At 47.5% G+C, this 20,026-nt stretch overlaps 1 protein-coding gene and 2 pseudogenes across 1 annotated transcript; all 3 read right to left on the reverse strand.

Annotated features, from left to right (window-relative positions):
• Positions 1-1,317: 1,317 nt before the first annotated feature.
• On the reverse strand, positions 1,318-6,925 carry LOC146193729 (uncharacterized). The gene has a single exon (XM_084602811.1). It carries the CDS (start codon positions 6,838-6,840, stop codon positions 5,926-5,928), a length of 915 nt encoding a protein of 304 aa, XP_084458937.1. The 5' UTR covers positions 6,841-6,925; the 3' UTR covers positions 1,318-5,925.
• Positions 6,926-14,252: 7,327 nt separating this feature from the next.
• On the reverse strand, positions 14,253-18,308 carry LOC146193730 (uncharacterized; annotated as a pseudogene).
• A 129-nt stretch (positions 18,309-18,437) lies between these two features.
• LOC146193731 (uncharacterized) lies at positions 18,438-19,435 on the reverse strand (annotated as a pseudogene).
• Between the last annotated feature and the right edge of the window lie 591 nt (positions 19,436-20,026).

The raw sequence follows: 20,026 nt of genomic DNA on the forward strand, positions 1-20,026 counted from the left end.
CTACCTTGAAAGTGCGTGAACAATGCTTGACCTTCATGCGTCAGTATACAGCCAGCATCTTCAAGCTCTGCCTCATTAACAATGTCAATAAGTAACTCTGCACTTTTGTCACGAAGGACACGGTCTGTTGTTCTATCTTCCGGTCTACAGACACAGTTGAAGTCTCCAAGCAGGAGAACACGCCTCTCATGTATTAGGAAGGATTTCATATAGTGAAAAAACTCTTCGCGCTCAGACGTTCTAGTAGGCGCATAAACACAGATCACTCTCCAGTCCAATCCAGAAAAACTGAAATCACATATCAAAAGCCGACCACTCTCACACGAGAACACAGACTGTACGCACTGTATACAATTTCGAATGAAAATGACACATCCCCCGATCTTCCAACCGCATGACAAACGCAAACACTATATCTGGAACGATATATTTCAGCCATTTTATCTGTTTGTTCGCTTTCCATTTTGCTCTCTTGAACTGCTAGCACATCAATTTCATTTTCCAGCAGAATGCGGTTCAGCTGCAGTTGTCTCCGACGCGTTGACAGCCCCCTCACATTTAGCGTGGCTACGCGTAAGCTAGTGGTTAAATTGGTCGCCATCTCAAGAAATTATAAATCGCGAAACATATATCACTCACATCGCTTTTGCAGAAAGACAGCATTGCGGTTGATCTGTTGCACGTGATGACCATTCTTCCTTTTTGGCGAGTCCGTCCGTCGTTCCAAGCGCTGCTCCCGATCATGGACCGGGCTTGCAACGTCTCGACCGGAAAGGGTACCCCCGCTATGGCGGAGGCAAAGGTGACACAGTTCTCCGGTCTGGGGGAACGTTTGGCCTTGGCTTGAAGGACGCCCGGCGAAGGGGGGCCGCCTTCAGTGGAGGCTGTCCGCTTTCCGCTCCTCCTTGGGTTGATTCCTCGTTGACACTGTCTTCATGCACCCGCTTCACAGGCAAGGTAGAAGCAGCTGGTATCTCAGCTTCAGTGTCTCCCTGTTCCTCACTGTGTTGCGTAGACGAAGCTGGGCTTGCACCACTGGCATTGCCGTTTTCTTTCGTGGGTGTCTCGGTCCCAGCGACATTCGATAACGGAACTATCAAATCTGATTCACAGTGTTCTTTAGGGGCAGGGGTCTTCTCAGAGGACTGTTCGTTCTGTTCTGCCTCCTCAGTGATTCCACTGCTCGCTTCCTCGGCGTCCACTGCGTCCATCAAGTGCTCGCCTGCCACTTCACTCGGCACGGGGCCTGCAACGTTGGCATACGTGCGCACACACTGGGACTCGTCATGGCCGTAGCGACGACACAGCCCGCAGCGCGGCACACGACAATCACGCCGTATATGTCCTTTCCCCCGGCACCGGAGGCAAAGCGGGGCTCTGCCTGGCACGTGGACGAGTGCGACGTCCTCGGCGACCCGAAGCTGATGCGGCAGGTCCTCAATGGTCACGCCCACTTTTAGCTTCAGCGTGACCGTTCGTGTCGTTGAAGCCTTGTCGACACACCCTTGCACCTTCCACTTTTCTCTTGATATTTCGGTGACTTTTCCAAAAGCCGCCAACGCCGCTCGCACATCATCGTCGTGCACGCCGTGAAGCAGCCAGAAAAGTTTTAGCCTGATGCCTTGGTTGCAGGGGTCAATGACCACGCATCGGTGCTCCTTCACTTCAAAAGCTTCGGCTTGCAAAATCTTCGCTTTCGCCTCTTCCCCTTTAAACGTTACAGCCCACACATGATTCATCTGATATGCCCCGAGGGCAACCACTTCCGGCAGCAGTGAAAGACGAGCGAGGGAGTCTCGAAAGTGCTCCACCCGGTACGGCCTGGCTTTTATGTCGCCATGCAAAAAAACAGTATGTAAAACACTCGAACCTGTAGGCAGATGCGGCAGAACCAGTTCATAATCCTTGGCAGGCCTTTCCGTACTCCTGATACCACGGCCCAGCTGGGCCGCTGAATCCGCTCCTTGGGAGCCCATGATGAACACGTCCGTCACGCTCGGTGGCCGGAAGTCGACCACTCGGCCATTCTGACACTGGCACCAGAGAGATTTCAAGTGAAGCACCATACTGCAAGCTCGAAATATACGAAGGAAAAAAATGTGTCAGAAGTGGGATTCGAACCCACGCCCACATTCGTGGACCAGAAGTCTCGTTTATTTTTTTTCTTTATTGCCTGGACAAGATAAATACATATGTAACACTACCACAGTACAATGGTTTATAAAAGACGTCCAGCCTTCTTGGACAGTACGTCGCTTAAAAGGGCTTCAAGTTGACTAGCTTGTCCATTTCCGGTAGCCATTCTGGTGGATCACCTCGGCTTTTCAACACTTGTTTGATGTAGACCACATTTTCCATAAAGTACTCTCGCGCAGGACGGACATGTTCATCAGCATTTCTCACAGCCATACGGGTCTTCCATAGACTGTGCAGGCCCAGTAGAATAATCATATCGAGGGGTAACCCCCCTTCATCAGCTGCCGGGAGGAAGCGGATACCCCGAGGGGAAATTGGAAGCTGCTTTTTGAGCGTGCGCTGGAGAATATCCCAAAGGAATATCGCGTCCCAACATTCAAGAAAAATATGCTCAACGGTTTCAGGCTTTCGACAGATTATACAGTTCACTGACCAAGGGACAAATATTCCCTTATCCTCCAGCCACGGTTTAACCGGCAGTGTTCCGCTGTGTAGTAGAAAAAAAAATGTCTTTGTTGACGAGCGCACGGCATTTTCTTCACCCTTTTCAGGACGTTCATTCCTGGACCTGCACCGTATATGGTGCGATACATTGGGACCGGAAGCATTACATCTAGTAAATCTTTGTACAATTGTTTCTTTGTTATTGAAGACAGGTATTCTTTGGAAAATCTAACATTTAACATTCGGAAACTCAGTACGACTTCACGCAAAAACCCACGAATACTTGTTCGCCTTAATTCAGAAGAAGACACAACAAATCCTGGTAACTCGTGCCAGAGACGCACCTGTATCACAGTGCGCAATAATGGATGGCTCTGTGTACGCAGAAACATAAAGCGAGACACAATCTGTCTCAGAAACAAGTGAGTAAGACCGAGTCCCCCTTCTCTAACCGGACGGAAGAGATTGGTACGACTTGTTCTTTCCCACACTGAACCCCACAAAAAAAACAGCAAAAACTCTGTGTAGCTTTTGAATACTGACTCGCGATATGCACAACACTTGAAGAACATACCAAAACTTTAGCAACAATAAACAAATTACACACAGTTGAACGGGCGAACATGGAGAGCTCTCTTCCGCCCCACCCTAGTGTTTTCTCCCGAGAACGTTCAGTCTCTTGCGCCCAATAATCATTTGCGTCTTTGTAATGTTCAAGTGGGACCCCTAGATATTTCACTTGTAGTGTCGAGAATTTTATGTTTTCGATGGATTCAGGAGTGGAATCCCAACTGCCATGCCAAAAGCCCATACATTTGTCCCAGTTTATTGAACTACCCGACATCTGACAAAAGTTATTTGCTAAGTGCACTGTTTGACTAATACTTTCCTTGTCTTGACAAAAGACAGCAATGTCATCGGTGTACGCCAAAATTTTAACTTCGCTAGCCATCAGTCTGAATCCGTGTATACGTTCACAGTGAATTATCTTTTGGCAAAAGGGTTCGAGGTAAATCGCAAATAGCAAGGGCGATAGTGCGCAGCCTTGTCTAACTGATGACATCACTGGAATATTTTTCGTTAGTTGCTTGTTTACAACAACCTTAGTATAACATTCGTTGTAAGCCATTTTTATTCCATCTAATAAAATAGATCCAACTTTAATATGTTCTAGTATTTGAAAAAGTATGCCATGATCAACAAGGTCGAAGGATTTCTCAAGGTCTATCTGGAGCATTGCAACGTGGTCACCCCAAGCGTCACAACACTCCAGAATGTTTCTAGCTACATGAATGTTTACACTTATTGTTCGGCCTTTAATACCACACGTCTGATGATGCCCTACTATTTCCTTAATGACCTTCTGTAACCTACTCACAAGAACCTTCATAAAAATTTTATAGTCAACGTTAGTCAGACTGATTGGACGATATGATGTTACAGATAAGAGCTTTAAAGGATCGTCACTTTTTGGAACCAGTACAACGTGTGTTTGACGAAAGGACGGAGGGATGCAGTTTTCTTCATACGCCTGCAAAATCACTCGGTGCAAGGCGGTTGCGATTTCGCTCTTAAACAACTTGTACAATGCTGCACCAACACCGTCTGGACCAGGTGTTTTCCCATAGCTTAGTTCCTCAATAGCTTTTTCAATCTCATTTACAGTTATTGGCGCTTCCAGACCTGCTGTAACAGTTGGGTCCAATGCTGGGATTAATGCAAGAAATTCTTGTTCGAAACCTTCTTCCACTGGCCGTTGGCGCCCTATCAGGTTGCGATAGTGCTCAAAAAAGGCCATTTTTATTTCCTCGCCGTCAATAGTAACCGTATCTCCATATCTTATCTGTCTTATTTCGTTTCGTTTCGCGTATCGCTTTTCATCACTTATCGAGCGTTTCGTCGGCGCTTCACCCATGAGCAACCTTTCCGCCCAGGCTCGTACTATTGCTCCCATGTATTTTTCTTTATCTGCACATTCTAACTGCGCTTTCAGTTTTCTGATCTGTGCGGTATATTTTCCGGGCTGCAGATTTTCCAAGCTTAAAACGAAACTTAACTCGCACTGCAGTTCTTTTTCTTTCTTCCTTTCTTCCTGTCTCAGGACGGTGCTCCTCTATAGCGCCTATTTTAATTTCTTGCTTGAATATTTCCCACGCCGCGATAGATTTAGACGGCTCACTTTCAAGCAATCGCTGTATCTTCATTTTAACCTCATTTACAAAAACTTCATCATCAAGGAGCTTAACGTTAAATTTCCATAGGTCCCAGCAAAATTTCGAGCTTTTTTTTCTTTGTGCCGATAGTAAAGGCCACTAAGCTATGGTCGCTGAAAGAAACATGTTTAACTTTATAATCCGAACACCTTGGTAGCAGAGCCAAAGAGACATAGGCACGATCCAGCCTGGCGTGACTTGCACGCTGGAAGTGCGTAAAGTGTGAAGAGCTACAAGCCAAAACATGACCAACATATTTCATTTCGCATTCTTGCATTAACGTGCTTAGTAGGAGAGCACTTCTGTCTCGCACCGACCTCTTGTCTGACCTGTCCTCGGCATAGCAGACACAGTTGAAATCGCCGAGTAGAATGATGCTCTTTGAACATTTCAAGTAGACACCGATTCGCTCAAAGAAACTACGCCGATCATCCTCTCTGTTAGGAGCATACACGCACATGACACGCCACTGTACACCCGTCAAAGAGAAATCGCAGACAACGAAACGGCCATTATCACTCACAGTCACTGCTTCTACTAAAATGCCCAAAGAATTGCGCAAGAACAGCGTACAGCCACCCGAGGTACCAACCGCATGGCACACGCAAATATTATAGCGAGCAGAGAAGGGCTCGACCATGCGGCTCGTTTGCTCATCGCTCTCCACTTATGTTTCTTGTACCGCCATTATGTCTATATCGTTACCTAACAATAGACGGCTGACTTGGTACTGTTTTCGCCTGGCTGACAACCCTCGCACATTAAGCGAGGCTACACGTAGAGCTACTTCTGGTTCAACCGCCATGCTGAAAATGAATCAAACGAGCCGCACGATCTTACCTGGTACATTGGGGTCAGGAGCGGACAAACTGTGCAGTACAGGCTGGCATGACCGAAAAACAATGCTCCAAGGTGGCATCACTGGTTCATGCTGGTGGCGTTGAAACAGAGCGACGCTGCATTTGTCGCCGCTCCGGGCCGCATCAGGAATCCTTGAGTCCCAGAAGCGGCCCGAGCAGCCACGAACTCGGGGCTCCTTCATGGCGAAGGCTGCATCCCTGGTGGGTTCCGGTCAGGCGGAATAGTGGGCTTTGGCTTGAAAGATGGGACGTAGAGGGGCCGCTTTGTGGGGCGGTTCCTCTTGATCGGTCTTGTCGGGGGCGCCCGCTGTGTCGGTTACGTCGCGCCTGCGTTTCGTAGTCGCACTAGTACTTGTACTTTCGCGCGTGTACATCGGCGCCTGTTCCTTTGAAGACGTTGACGTCGACTTACCACTGGCACCTATAGCAGCAACACTTGCTTCGGTGGCCTCGCCCGCAGCGCTCTTTTCATGTTGCAGGGCTTCTTGTCGCTCAGAATTTCCCTCGAGTTGAGGGGGCTGGTTTGTTCCCTCCTTTGAGTCCTTTGTCCCCTCACTATCTTCCGCACCGGTGACTTCCGCGACGTCCACCTCGTCCATGAGGTGTTCTGAGAAGTCGTCGGTTCTTGCAGGCCCTGTTGCACTGGCGTATGTTTTGACACACTGCTCATCCGTGTGGCCGAAGCGACGACAAAGGCTGCATTTAGGCACTTTACAATCCTGCCTAATATGACCTGTGGCCTTGCACCTCAAACAGAGCGGCGCCCTTCCCGGAACAACAAGAAGTGCGGGCTCACCTGCTATCTTGAGCTGGTGCGGAATGTCCTCTCTTGAAATTCTATTTTTCAACTTGAGGGCCACTGTTCTCGTAGTGGACCCTTTGTCTGCGACACCAAAGGCTCTCCAACGCTCTTTGGACACGTCAGTCACTGTTGCGTACGGCAGCAAGGCAGCACGGACATCGTCGTCACTAACGCCATGCAAAATCCAGTGGATCTTCAGGCGCACATCCTGGTTATTCGGGTCAATCAGTAGACACGGCCGGTTCTTCACCTTGACATCAGTAGCCGCCAGTAGTTTCCTCGTTGCCTCGGCACTCTTGAGCGTAACGGCCCAGACATGGTTCATCTGATACGCCCCAAAGCAAGCACTTCAGGGAGCGCACCAAGATGAACCAAAGTATCTCTGAAGTCCCCGACGCGATACGGTTTAACCGCTGGGTCTGCGTGCATAAAAATTGTGTTCAACATAATTCTTCCTGTCGGCAAAGTTGGCAGTACGATCTGGTAATCTTCATCGACGGCAGACAAAAACCTGTTTCCGCGGCCAGACTGGGCCGCTGATACCGCTCCGACGGAGCACATGATTAAACGTCCGTTCGCTTCGGCGCCCGGAGGTAGAATCCACTCGGCTATCCCTTTTTTCTTTTTTTTTGCCTAATCTGCGGCCAATACAATACAGATTTACATATACACACAATCATAATTAAAAGCGCTTGTCAGCCTTTGGCTAGCACATGTGTTTAAAAACGCTTCAAGTTAGCAAGGTCATCTAACACCGGCAACCATTCTGGTTGGTCTGTGCTCGATTTACATACTTCACAAATGTACAGTACACTTTCCATAAAGTACTCTCTGGTGGGCCTGGGGTTTAGATCTGCGTGATGTACCGCCATCCGAGTGCGCCATATGCCGAGCATGCATAGTACCATTATTATATCATGCGGCACCCCTCCATCGTTTGATGTAGGGAGAAAGCGGATGCCATATGGTGTTAGCGGTAAGTCCTTTTTTAAAGTGCGTTGTAGTATGTCCCACAGAAAAACAGCATCAGAACACTCAAGAAAAATATGATCAATTGTCTCTGGTCTTCTACAATGGAAGCAGTTTACTGTCCACGGAACAAAAATACCTTTCTGCTCGAGCCATGGTTTCACTGGTAGAGTTGCAGAGTGTACTTGAAGAAAGAAACTTTTTACCGAAGGTCGAACTGGCATCCGCTTTACTCTCTTCAATACATCTTTACCTTTACCTTTTGAATACATCAAGCGATACATTGGCTGTGGCATGCATACATGAACAACATCCTTGTACAATTGCCTTCGGGTTACGTCACCCAGGTATTTTACTGAAAATCGTGCTTCGAGAAATTGAAAGGACCCAATAACCTCTCAAAGAAATCCGCGCACACTTGATCCCTTAACTCGAGTTGAAGACACAACAAAAGATGGCATATGATCACACAATCGAGTTTGAATCACAGTCCTTAAAAAAGCATCCCCTTGGTATCGCACGAACAGAAACCTAGAAACCACTTGTTTCAAGAACAAGTGAGCTAAACCCTGTCCGCCCCCTTTTACTGTACAAAAAAGGTTCGTGCGGCTTGTGCGCTCCCATGTCAACCTCCATATAAATACTGCGAACACCCTATGTAGCTTTTGTATGCTCCCTCTCGAAGCACACATGACTTGAAAACATACCAAATTCTTGCTACAAGAAACAGGTTACAAACAGTTGACCTCGCGAAGATGGATAGGTCCCGCCCACCAAATTTCGCGGGTTTTTCCTTGAGCTGCTCTGCTTCCAGTTTCCAATATTCCGAGGGTTCTTTTTAGTGTAGTAGGGGCACACGGAGGTACTTCATTGGCGAGCGTGACCATTTCATGTTTTCAAAACGTACTCGCGTGGGGCCCCATTCCCCATGCCAGATTCCTATAGATTTTTCCCAGTTAATGCTGCTTCCCGTCATCCTGCAGAACTTTGTTGCTGCGCTTACCGCGTTAGTGATACTGGTCTCATCAGTGCAGAATACAACTATGTCGTCCGCGTATGCTAAAAGCTTAACTTCACTTGAGGAAAATCAATAACCGGTGATAGCATTGTTGGTTATAATGCTTAAACAAAAGGGCTCCAAAAACAAGGCAAATACTAAAGGCGACAAGGGACACCCTTGCTTAACAGATGATTTTACTTGAAATGGAGTGGTTAATGCCTTGTTGACTACAATCCTGGTGAACATGTTAGTATAGCATAACTTAATTCCTTCTATTAGTACCTTCCCGACGTTCACATGTTGCAAGATACTGAACAGGATTTTGTGAGCTACTTTATCCAACGCTTTCTCTAAGTCTAAAAGTATCATTGCTACCATCTCACAGTACGCACCACAACACACTAGGATAGTTGTAGTCATGTGGATGTTTGTTTGGATAGAACGCCCCCTGATACCACACGTTTGGTGTGTCCCTACCAACCTCTGTATTACGCGTTGTAGTCTTTTGCCTAATATTTTTGCAAAGATCTTATAGTCTGTATTTGCAAGCGTTATCGGCCGGTATGCTCGTACTGACAACAGCGTAGTAGGATCGTCCGATTTGGGAAACAGCACCATATGACTGTGCCTAAACGACGGAGGCAATTGCTTTATGTTGTATGCTTCTTCTATTACGTGGTGTAGGACTATAGCGAACTCGTCTTTAAACGCTTTATAAAACTCGACACCGAACCCGTAAGGTCCCGGCGCTTTGCCTGAGTTTAATTCGTCTATTGCACACACTACTTCTGTAACGGTAATTGGCGCTTCCAAACTTGCTTTCATCTCATCTTCTATTTGCGGCACGAGCTTTAAGAATTGCGTTTCAAACTCTTCTTCCAGTTGTTTCTCCCGACCAAGTAATTCACAGTAATAATCCACAAAAGCGCGTTGTATCGCCTGGTTATCTCGCACAACCTTGTCCCCTAACGTTATCGCTCTTATTTCGTTGCGCGTACGATAACTTATTTCGTCTGATAAGGACCGTTTTGTTGGAGCTTCACCCATGTACAGAGTTTCTGCGCGCGCACGGATTACCGCTCCCCTGTATCTGTCTACGTCGATTATTTATAATTCGCTCTTTACTTCCTTGATTTCCTTACTGAATCGGCCTGGCGAGGATGCTTCGGCGCTTAAATAAAAATCCAACTTAGTATGCAGTTGGATTTCTTTCTTCCTTTTGTTTTTACTCATTACACCGGCACTTTCGATCGCAATCATTTTCGCCTCTTGTTTAAACAGTTCCCATGCCTCACTGTAGCTTTCCTGCCTACGAATAAGCAAGTCGACAATTTTTCTTTGATTTTTTTTTAACAAATTATTCATCATCGGGAATCTGTACGTTGAATTTCCACAGATCCCAGTTGAATTTGGGCGGTTTTCTTGGACACAGCATCACCATGACAAAGCTGTGGTCACTGAAAGAAACGTTTTTAACACCATACCCGGTGCACACAGGTACTACTGTTGCAGATACATAAATTCGATCTAGTCTGGCGAGGCAGCCTCGCTGGTGATGGGTAAACCATTGTGATGTTGGATTCGACATAAATAACCCTACATCTTCTAGTCCGCGGTCGTCAACCAGCTCGTTCAAAAACAACGAACTCGCATCTCGAACAGGCGCCTGCCTAGTTCGGTCTTCGGATCGACACACACAATTAAAATCACCCATCATTACGATGATCATTTCATCTGTGTTTAGGTGGCGCTCAACTGACTCGAAGAACATTTTGCGTTCACCCTCCTTATTTGGAGCGTATAAACAAATGACTCTAAACTTGTTACTTTGCAGTATAAAGTCACAAACTATTAGACGGCCACTGCCACAAGTATAAACACTTTCAATGGTTGCTTCCAAGAACTTCTTAACAAAAAGGCCACAGCCACCCGCTGTGCCAGTAGCGTGCGAAATGCACACATTATAATGTGCACTGAAAGGTTCCACCATGCGGTTTGTTGCTTCCTCACTTTCCACTTTTGTCTCTTGAATAGCAATCACGTCGAGGTTGTTTTCCATGAAAAGCAGACTTAGTTGATATTGCCTTCTCCGAGTGGACAAGCCGCGCACGTTCAGTGTGGCCACATGCAAACTTTTTTCTTTGTTCACTGCAATTTTTTTCTCAAGGAGCTCCCGAACCGCATGGTGTTACCTTCGACTTTGGAGCCCCCGATCGAAACCTCATTTTCTCCCTCTTGCACAGTCTTTTGCATCCTACAGTTCTTAGGCACGGCGTTTTTTAAATCGCCGCGAGAAGCTGTCCCTGCCTTAGCCATCGTACCCTCGTTGGCGGCTCCAACACTCACTTGGCTGGGGATCACGTCGGTGGCATCACCGACGGTTTCCGATCGGGTCTCGGCTCGGGCGAAATTTTGGGTGCTACTCTCAAGGACGGCCTTCGGTTGGGCAGGTGGTGGTGGTGTTGAAAACTTTATTTCCGTAAAGAGAGAGAGAGAAAAAAAATAAAGACATATGTCAAATGATCAATGGGCTTCTTTCCGTTGGCTTCGTGATGTGGCTGTCAGACCGTGTCTTTCGGCGACTTCCAAAGCCCAGCTCACCGCCCGCAGTTGTACCACAGGTTCGTAGCTGGTCACCGCAGCCTCCCATTGTAGTGGGTTAGATAATAGCCATTCGGCTTTGGGTTGGAGCTCAGGGCACATGTGTAAGATATGAGCTAAATCGGCCTTTTTGGCGTGCATTCGGGGGTGTACAGACCTGGGTTGACCAGTGATAGTGAAAGGGTTAGGGAAGGTATACGATTGGAGCTGCCTCCACGTCACTTGCTGGATTTTACTGAGGGATTTATCCGGGGCTGTGTATTCTAGTCTGCTATTCCTGTAATACATGGTGATTTCTTGGTATGTTATCATGCGTTCCTTCCCCCCTCGCAGGCACGATTGGTCCACTGCCCGGTTGACGAATCCTCGGGCTATATTGTGGGCCGCTTCGTTCCCCGGGTGGGACGAGTGCGCAGGGACCCAGATAATATTAATCTGGGGGGGAGAGAAATGTGATTTTTTAGGATTCTATATGCCGTTTCATGAATTTTGCCTTTTCCAAAGTTGCGCACGGCCGTTTTTTGAGTCGCTGAAAATAATTCCACAGGCAGTATTGGTGATTGCAATTGTTATCGTGGATTCCTCCGCTTCTTCCGCGCGTCTGCCGAGGACGGTAGCGGCGGAGAGGTGTTTAAATTTTTGATCTACGATGGCGACCGCGAAGGCGTCCCGCTCTTCATGTTCGGCCGCATCTACGTAGACTGCCTCCTCGCAGTTTTCATAATTCTTGTGAAGAGATTTGACTCTGGCCTGTCTTCTTTCCTTGTAGTACTATATTTTTTGGGATCGGGTGCTTACGGGGTGCTTGAATATATCGCGGGGTACGGATCTTTCGTTCGTTTTAGTTGTTTCGAAACATAGTTTTAGTTCCCGGAGAATGTGTCTCCCTGTAGGTGTGCTGGACAACCTCTCGTATTGGCCGATCATGTGCGCTTCGATTAGCTCTTCGAGCGTGTTATGGATGCCAATTTTCAAGAGTTTCGTGGTTGGTGTGAATCTCGGCAGATGTAGGGCTGCCTTGTACGTTTGTCTTATTAAGCAGTTGATCTTTTCCTTTTCTGCTTTAGAAAGTTTTAGGTACGGAAGGGAGTAGATGAAGCGGCTCAGCACGAAGGCCTGAACCAGTCGCCTGAGGTCCGCCTCCTTCATTCCCGCATGCTTGTTGGCGATGCGTCGAATAAGACGGTTCGTCTGGTTTACGCATGCCGTCAGTTTGTTGATTGTCGCTGTGTTTTTGCCATTGCTTTGAAGGTGCATGCCTAATAATCGAATCGTTTGGACTTCGGGGACTAAGGTGTTGTTTACGTAGATCTCTATAGGGATAGGAGTTGTTCTGGCCGATCCTCTCGGTTTGTAACGCATGACCAAGAGCTCCGACTTTGTCGGAGAGCAGGACAGGCATATCGCCTCCGCCCGCTCTGAGACAATGTCAGCTCCCGCTTGCAGCGTCTGCTCTATGTCGCCGTCACTCCCTCTAGTCGTCCATAGAGTGATGTCGTCTGCGTAAAGGGAGTGCGAAAGGTTCGGAACTCGCTCTAGGATTCGAGTCATTGGTAGCTTTCACTGGTGGCTCCTCGGTGGCTTCGCTTCCTTTGCCGTGCACATCGTTGCTGCTGTCGGCGTGAAGTCGTTTCGTTGCTGTAGGCATCGTTGACATCACGACGTCTTCACTTTCCTGAGTTTTCCCAGGCGATGCACAAGTAGCTTCGCTCCTATTTTCACCATTCTCGTCCGCAGCGTTTTCCGTCGCAGGAGAAGCTTCCGATATACTCTTTGTTTGCGCGTTAACTGGTCCTTCTGTTTCGGGAGCAAGCGCGGCCTCTTTGTCTGCAGTAGGTGGCACGTTCCCTCCACCAGCTGCTTCATCTGCGTCCACTTGGTCCATGAGATGTTCTGCCTGGACTTCGTTGCCTGCTCTGATACCTGCTACATTGGCATACGACCTAGAGCACATAGCTTCTTCACAGCCGTATCGCTTGCACATGGCACAGCGAGGCACTTTACACTCCCTCCTGATGTGCCCTCGGCTATTGCTTCTCAGACATAACGGCGGGCGCCCCGGTGCGACTAGTAGTGCCGTACTTTCAGAAATGCGTATTTGGTGAGGCAAGTCCTCCAGTGTCACACCGGGCTTTAACTTGAGGCCTACAGTGCGGGTAGAGGAACCTTTGTCTGCCATACCCTGAACGCGCCAGCACTCCCGAGACAGGTCAGTTACTTTGCCGTATGGGGCTAGTACCACATGAACATCTTTGTCAGGGACGTTATGAAGCACCCAGCAGAGCTTCAGCCGAACATCCTGGGCCGGCTTGCACGATAAAGTCCCAGCTAAGTCCAGACTTAAATGGTGTCTTTAGAAAGACCAAGCTTATTTAAGACGGCTCGTGTTCCGAACGTCGAACGCTTCGGGTTCATGTTCACCAGAGTAGCTTCTCAGAACGGCCTCAACAGCCACTTGGGGCATTTTTCCTCGTAACACAATCTTAAGCCGCAAAAAGCAATGGCACGGATTTTACACAACGCAAAATTGACGGAATGTGTACGTCTTACAGCAGGGACAGCGCCAGCGCATCCCTGTATTTTCCTAATTTCTCTACTTAGACACCTGGCGTCCTTGTGTCTTAACCAAGAGAGCACTAGAGTCGTAATCATACAAGCGACTTATTCAAGTCAGGACTGAAGCCCAGTCTTGACTCCAGTCTTAAGCGGCCATGCTAGTGGCCTATTCTTTAGACCCCAGTTAGGTCTGGACTTAGCCAAGACCGTCTTAAGATTGTTTTGTGCAAGCGGGCCCTGGTTAGCCGGGTCGATGACAAGGCACTGTTTTCCTTTCAATTGAACCTCGCTAGCTTCCAAAATTTTTCTTGTCGCTTCTGAGCTGTTAAAGGTGACCGTCCACACATGGTTCATCTGGAACGCCTCCAAAGCTAGCACCTCAAGGAGCATTCCGAGACGGACCAGCGTGTCGGGAAAATCTTCCACACAAAAAGGCCTGGCTTTCAAATCGCCGTGAAGAAAGACGGTATTCAAAACGCACGCACCTGTTGGCAATTGCGGCACTACTTGATAATCTTGGGCATCACCAGCAAAAAACCTGTTTCCGCGGCCCTCTCGGGCCGCTGATACCGTTCCACCGGAGCTAATGATAACACGTCCGTCACGCTCGGTGGCCGGAAGTGGAATCCCGCTCGGCCATCCTGACACTCTTCTAGCCAAATTTTAGTTGCTGCACTACACTGCATTCTCTAAATACGGCAAAAATAAATGTGTCGGAAGTGGGATTCGAACCCATGCCCACATCCGTGGACCAGAAGCCTCGGTTAGTTCGCATAGCGAGCAAAGTAATAAACCTTGAGTCTGGCGCCTTAGACCACTCGGCCATCCTTTTTTTTTTCTTTATTACCACATTGGAATATAACACAAAACAAAAACATCTGTACAGCATCTACATCACTTGAGAAGTAAAAGGCGCGAGCGGAAATCTGCCTCGCTCACGCCACAGGATTAAAAGCGTTTAAGCTGTACAAGGTCGTCCATTACTGACAACCACTCGGGGGGCTCATTTTGGGCCCTAAGCACATCTCTTATATAAGACATGCTTTCGATAAAGTACTCCCTGACGGGGAGTACAGTCACGTCTGCATGCCTGAAAGCCATTCGATTTCTCCAAATACTGTGTAGGCTGAGAAGCATGAACATGTCATATGGTATGTCGTCCCCACTCTCTAGAGGTAGAAATCGTATTCCGTATGGCGATATCGGGAGCAACTTTTTAACCGTTCGTTGTAAGATGTCCCAATGAAATACCGAGTCTGTACAGTGAAGGAACATGTGATCTATCGTCTCCGGTGTTCTACAAATTAGGCAATTTACGGACCATGGAACAAAAATACCCTTCTCTTGAAGCCAGGGCTTCACTGGTAGAGTGCCACTGTGCAACTGAAAAAAGAATGTTTTAACCGAGGCCCGCACAGGCATCCTCTTTACTCTTTTCAGCACATTTTTACCTTGACCTACACTTTACATGGCCCGGTAGACAGGAACAGGCAACACAGTATCAATGAGTGCTTTGTAAAGTTCTTTCCTCGATACTTCAGTAAGGTACTGCACTGAAAAGCGAACTTTCAAAAATTTAAAAGCTCGAACAACCTCCCAGAGAAAACCTCTGACCCTCATGTGTCTACCAGGGTTGGATGATACAACGAAGTCTGACAGTGCCTTACCCAGCAACAGTTGCATTACTGTCCGCAAGAAAGTGTCTTTTTGGTCCCGAAGAAACATAAATCTCGACACAAGTTGCCTAACGAACAAATGAGTCAAACCCAGGCCGCCGCTTTTCACAGATCGAAAAAGATTTGTGCGGCTTGTCCTCTCCCAACTCGACCCCCAAATAAACACGGCAAACACTCGGTGCAATCGCTGGACACTTGTTCGTGACATACACAATACCTGAAGCACGTACCAAACTTTGGCCACTAGAAACAGGTTGCATACTGTGGCTCTAGTAAAAATAGAAAAATCTCGGCCACCCCATTTGCGCGTATTTTCACGCGCAAGTTCAATTTCTGCTTCCCAGTACTTTGCTGGTTCTTTATAATCGTTTAGCGTAACTCCCAAATATTTAACAGGTGACATTGCCCACTGAAAGCCTTCGTGCATGATAGGCGCGGATTCCCAGCTACCATGCCAAAAGCCGAAGCACTTTTCCCAGTTTATCACGCTTCCTGAGACTTTGAAAAATTAGTCGCCTCTTTCACTACTTCTGTTACGCTATCTTTATCTGCGCAGAAGATTGCAATGTCATCCGCGTAAGAAAGGATTTTAACTTCAGTGGACAATATCGCAAAGCCATGCAAATTCTCATTTGACAGAATTTTTAGACAGAATGGTTCGAGATACAGGGCAAACAACAACGGCGACAAAGGGCATCCTTGTCTAACTGAAGAACGAACAGTAATGCTTTCACTGAGTTGCTTATTAATAATGATGTTTGCCGTACAACCAGCATATGCCATTTTAACACCATCAAAAAGAACGCGGCCAACATTCACATGTTCAAGGATAGAAAACAAGATATGGTGACTAACGCGGTCAAAGGCTTTTTCCATGTCTAATTGCAACATGGCTACAGGTTTCTCAAATAAATCACAGCATTCTAGAATACTACGTGCTACATGAATGTTTGTATGTATCGTTCGACCTTATATTCCGCACGTTTGGTGCGGGCCAACAATAGACTTTATTACATTCTGCAATCTTCGTCCTAAAACCTTCATGAAAATTTTATAGTCTACATTTGTGAGACTTATGGGCCTATAAGCTTTTACTGATTGTCGCCTGGTGGGATCGTCACTCTTCGGTATGAGAACAATGTGGGTTTTTCGGAAAGACGGAGGCATCATGTGGGTTTCATACATTTCTTGAATTATTCGGTGCAACACATACGCCATATCACTCTTGAAGGCTTTGTAGAAAGCTGCGCCAAGCCCGTCTGGTCCCGGTGCCTTTCCAGAGCTCAACTCGTCAATAGCACGCTCGATTTCAATAACGCTAATGGGTGCCTCTAGGTTAAGCTTAACTTCATCCCCTAGTATTGGCAACAGCGACAAAAATTCTGACTCAAAGCCTTCTTGCAAGTTTGCCTCGTGACCCAGCAGTTCTTCATAATATTCAACAAACGCGTGCTGAATAGTCTTGAAATCGCGAGTTATTTTTCCCTCGTAGACTATCTCTTTAATCTCATTCTTGACGGCGTATCGTTTTTCGTCACATAGGGACCGCTTTGTTGGCGACTCACCTAGCCACAACCGCTCTGCGCGTGCGCGTATGATAGCACCTTTGTATTTTTCTTTATCTATCAATTCTAGTCTATTTTTTGTTTCTTTTATTTCTGATGCAAACTGGCCTGGCTGTGCGTTTTCTAGCCGCAGAAATGAATTTAATTGGCTTTGAAGTTCTTTTTCCTCCGTTTTCTCGTTATGTCGTAGTGCACACGCTCTTTCGATTGCGCTCATTTTTATTTCTTTGAAACGCTCCCATTTCTCTAAAACGTCCCTATTGTCGCCCATAAACAAACTATCAAGTTTTTCTTGTACTGTACGCGCGAAACTTTCATCACTAAGCAGCTTTACATTTAGTTTCCAAAGGTTCCAGTTGAAATTAGACCTCTTGGGCTTAGTTCCTACTGTAAACATCACCATGCAATGGTCGCTGAATGCGATGCTTTTAACCAAGTATTCACTAATCATTGATAGCCGACACATAAGCTCTGTCGAGTCGTGCGTGGCTGGCTTGTTGGAAGTGCGTGAATTGAGGACGGATTCCTTCTGACATAGCACTCCCAACGTCTTCGAGATTGTGCTCTTGGACGATTGAGCTCAAAAGCAGCGAACTTTGATCCCGAATGATCGCGTTAGTAGCTCTGTCCTCGGGCATACACACGCAATTGAAATCCCCAAGAAGGATCGTATATCTGGTAGAGTTCAAATAAGGTTCAATATTTTTAAAGAATGCTTTGCGCTCATTTTCCTTATTTGCGGCATACACACACAGTACGCGCCACTGTAAATCAAGATATGAAAAATCGCACATAACAAAACGTCCAGTATTACACACTACAACAGATTCTTCAACAATACCTAAAGAATTGCGGATGAAGATAGCACACCCTCCCGATGTACCAACAGAATGGCATACACATACACTGTACCGATTTCTAAATGGTTCGACCATGCGGTTTGTCTGAGCTTCACTTTCGATCTTAGTCTCTTGCACTGCTATCACGTCCAAATCGTTGTCCAGCATGAGGCGACTCAGTTGATACTGACGTCGCCTCGCTGCAAGGCCTCTTACATTAAGCATAGCAAATTAGCAAATCGAAGTGTTGCTTCAGGTTGAGCTGCCATTTCGTTGAGAAACACAAGATAACCTAACCGCTCGGTGTTCACCTTCTACCGTATTATACACAGATGAGGAATACAGGAAACGTTCTCGCTTACGAAATTTCGAGTCCACTCGAGAGGTGTGCGGGTCGTCCGGCGTGTACTGACTGAACGTCAGCACACACTCGCTGGCAGACCCGTCGTGAGTCTCCCCTCGTCCTTGAGTCAATTCGGGGCGAGCCATTTTTCCTACGTCGGTGTAGTCGTCGCCGGCTTTCTGTCCGGCGGGATGTTGGGCTTCGGGCGAAGCGTCGCCCGACGCTGTCCTGGTGTTTTGAGAGGTGGTTCGTCGGCGCTTGGGGTAGAAGGACACGAATCTTCAACACAGGCCTTGTCATGGGTCCTCTTTGTTGGTGCCACGTTCGTGGATGATTGGTCGTAGTCCATACCTCCTTCGGTAACTGCGGCATTTTCTCTCATGCTTATAGTGCCATGGCTGCCTTCCCGATCTGATGCCCCACCAGTCTCCGCTGCACCTGCCTGGCAGGCTCAGAGGCGCGGTCTTCACTACACTTTACTGCCCCGCCCCCAGTGTCATCCGTATCCTTGGCATTTGACTGCGGTTTGCTCGATTCGGTACTCGCAGCTTCCTCGGCTTCAACCTCGTCCATGACGAGCTCCGAGGCGTCTTGCCTTGTTATAGACCCTGTGACATTTGCATAGGTCTTCACACATTCAGTTTCAAGATGTCCGAAGCGGCGGCATAGCGTACAACGAGGAACATTGCACTCTCGTCGGACATGTCCTGTGGTATGGCACCTCAGGCAAAGTGGAGCTCTGCCGGAAATGACTATGAGAACCTGTTCTCCAGCAATGCGCAGCTGGTGCGGCAAATCATCAATTGTCACACCAGGCTTCAACTTCAAGGACACTGACCGTGTTGAGGAGCCTTTGTCCAGCACGCCTTGTACGCGCCAGCGTTCCTTGGCAATTTCTGTGACTGTGCCGTAGGGAGCCAGGGCGGTCCGCACATCTTCATCGGGAACGTTGTATAAAATCCAGTGGATTTTCATTCTAACATCCTGGTCACCAGGCTCAACAACAATGCACCGACGGTCTTTCACGGCTAGTTCACGGCAAGACAGCAGCTGCTTCATTCCATCGTCACTCTTGAACGTAATGGCCAAACGTGATTCATTTGGTACGCCCCCAAGGCGATAACCTCGGGGAGCAGTCCCAACTGAGCCAGTGCGTCGCGAAAATTCTCGACCTTGTATGGTCTCGCTCTCACATCGGCGTGCAAAAAGGAGTATTACATACAATACGACCTGTTGGAAGCCGGGGCAAAATAACTTCGTAACCTTGGTCACCTGAGCAAGAAAACCTGTTTCCGCGACCCATTTGGGCTGCTGTAACCGCTCCTACGGAGCCCATGATGCACACGTCCGTTCGCTAGCGAAGCCGGAAGTGCGCCCCCCACTCGGCCATCCTGTTTTTTTTTTTCTTTATTGCCGGCTGTCATACATATAACCAAGGTTGACACACAAATTGAACTGAACACTCCAGCTCGGGATGTTCACATAAATATGAAACACGTAAAAAGCCGTTGACCCTATTGGGGTTGACGTTGTCGAGTTAAAATTCTTTCAACTCTACCAATGGTTCAACTTTCACGACCCATGCTTGGACTGCACTCATCGCTTTGTGCATTTTAACAAAGGTGTACATACACTCGCGAAAGTAGAGCCTTGCAGGGCGAGCTTCAGGGTCAACGTGGAAGCCCGCCATTCGGGACCGCCAAAGACTGCGTAATCCTAGCAACATTATGGTGTCTAGGGATACATCATCTTCATTATCTGTCGGCAGGAACCTGATTCCGTGTGGATCTAAAGGTAATTCTTTTTTAAGTGTTCTTTGTAATACGCCCCAAAAATAAACCCCCTCCCAGCAGTGCAGAAAAACATGGTCTATTGTCTCTGGTTGTTTACATATTAGGCATTGTGAACCCCAAGGCAGATGAAAAAAACTTGTCTTCGAAAAATGTTTTCACCTATAGTGTA

This window comes from Amblyomma maculatum, chromosome 4, assembly GCF_055883805.1.
Source record: "Amblyomma maculatum isolate TAMU_Amacu chromosome 4, ASM5588380v1, whole genome shotgun sequence".
Lineage (NCBI taxonomy): Eukaryota > Metazoa > Arthropoda > Arachnida > Ixodida > Ixodidae > Amblyomma > Amblyomma maculatum.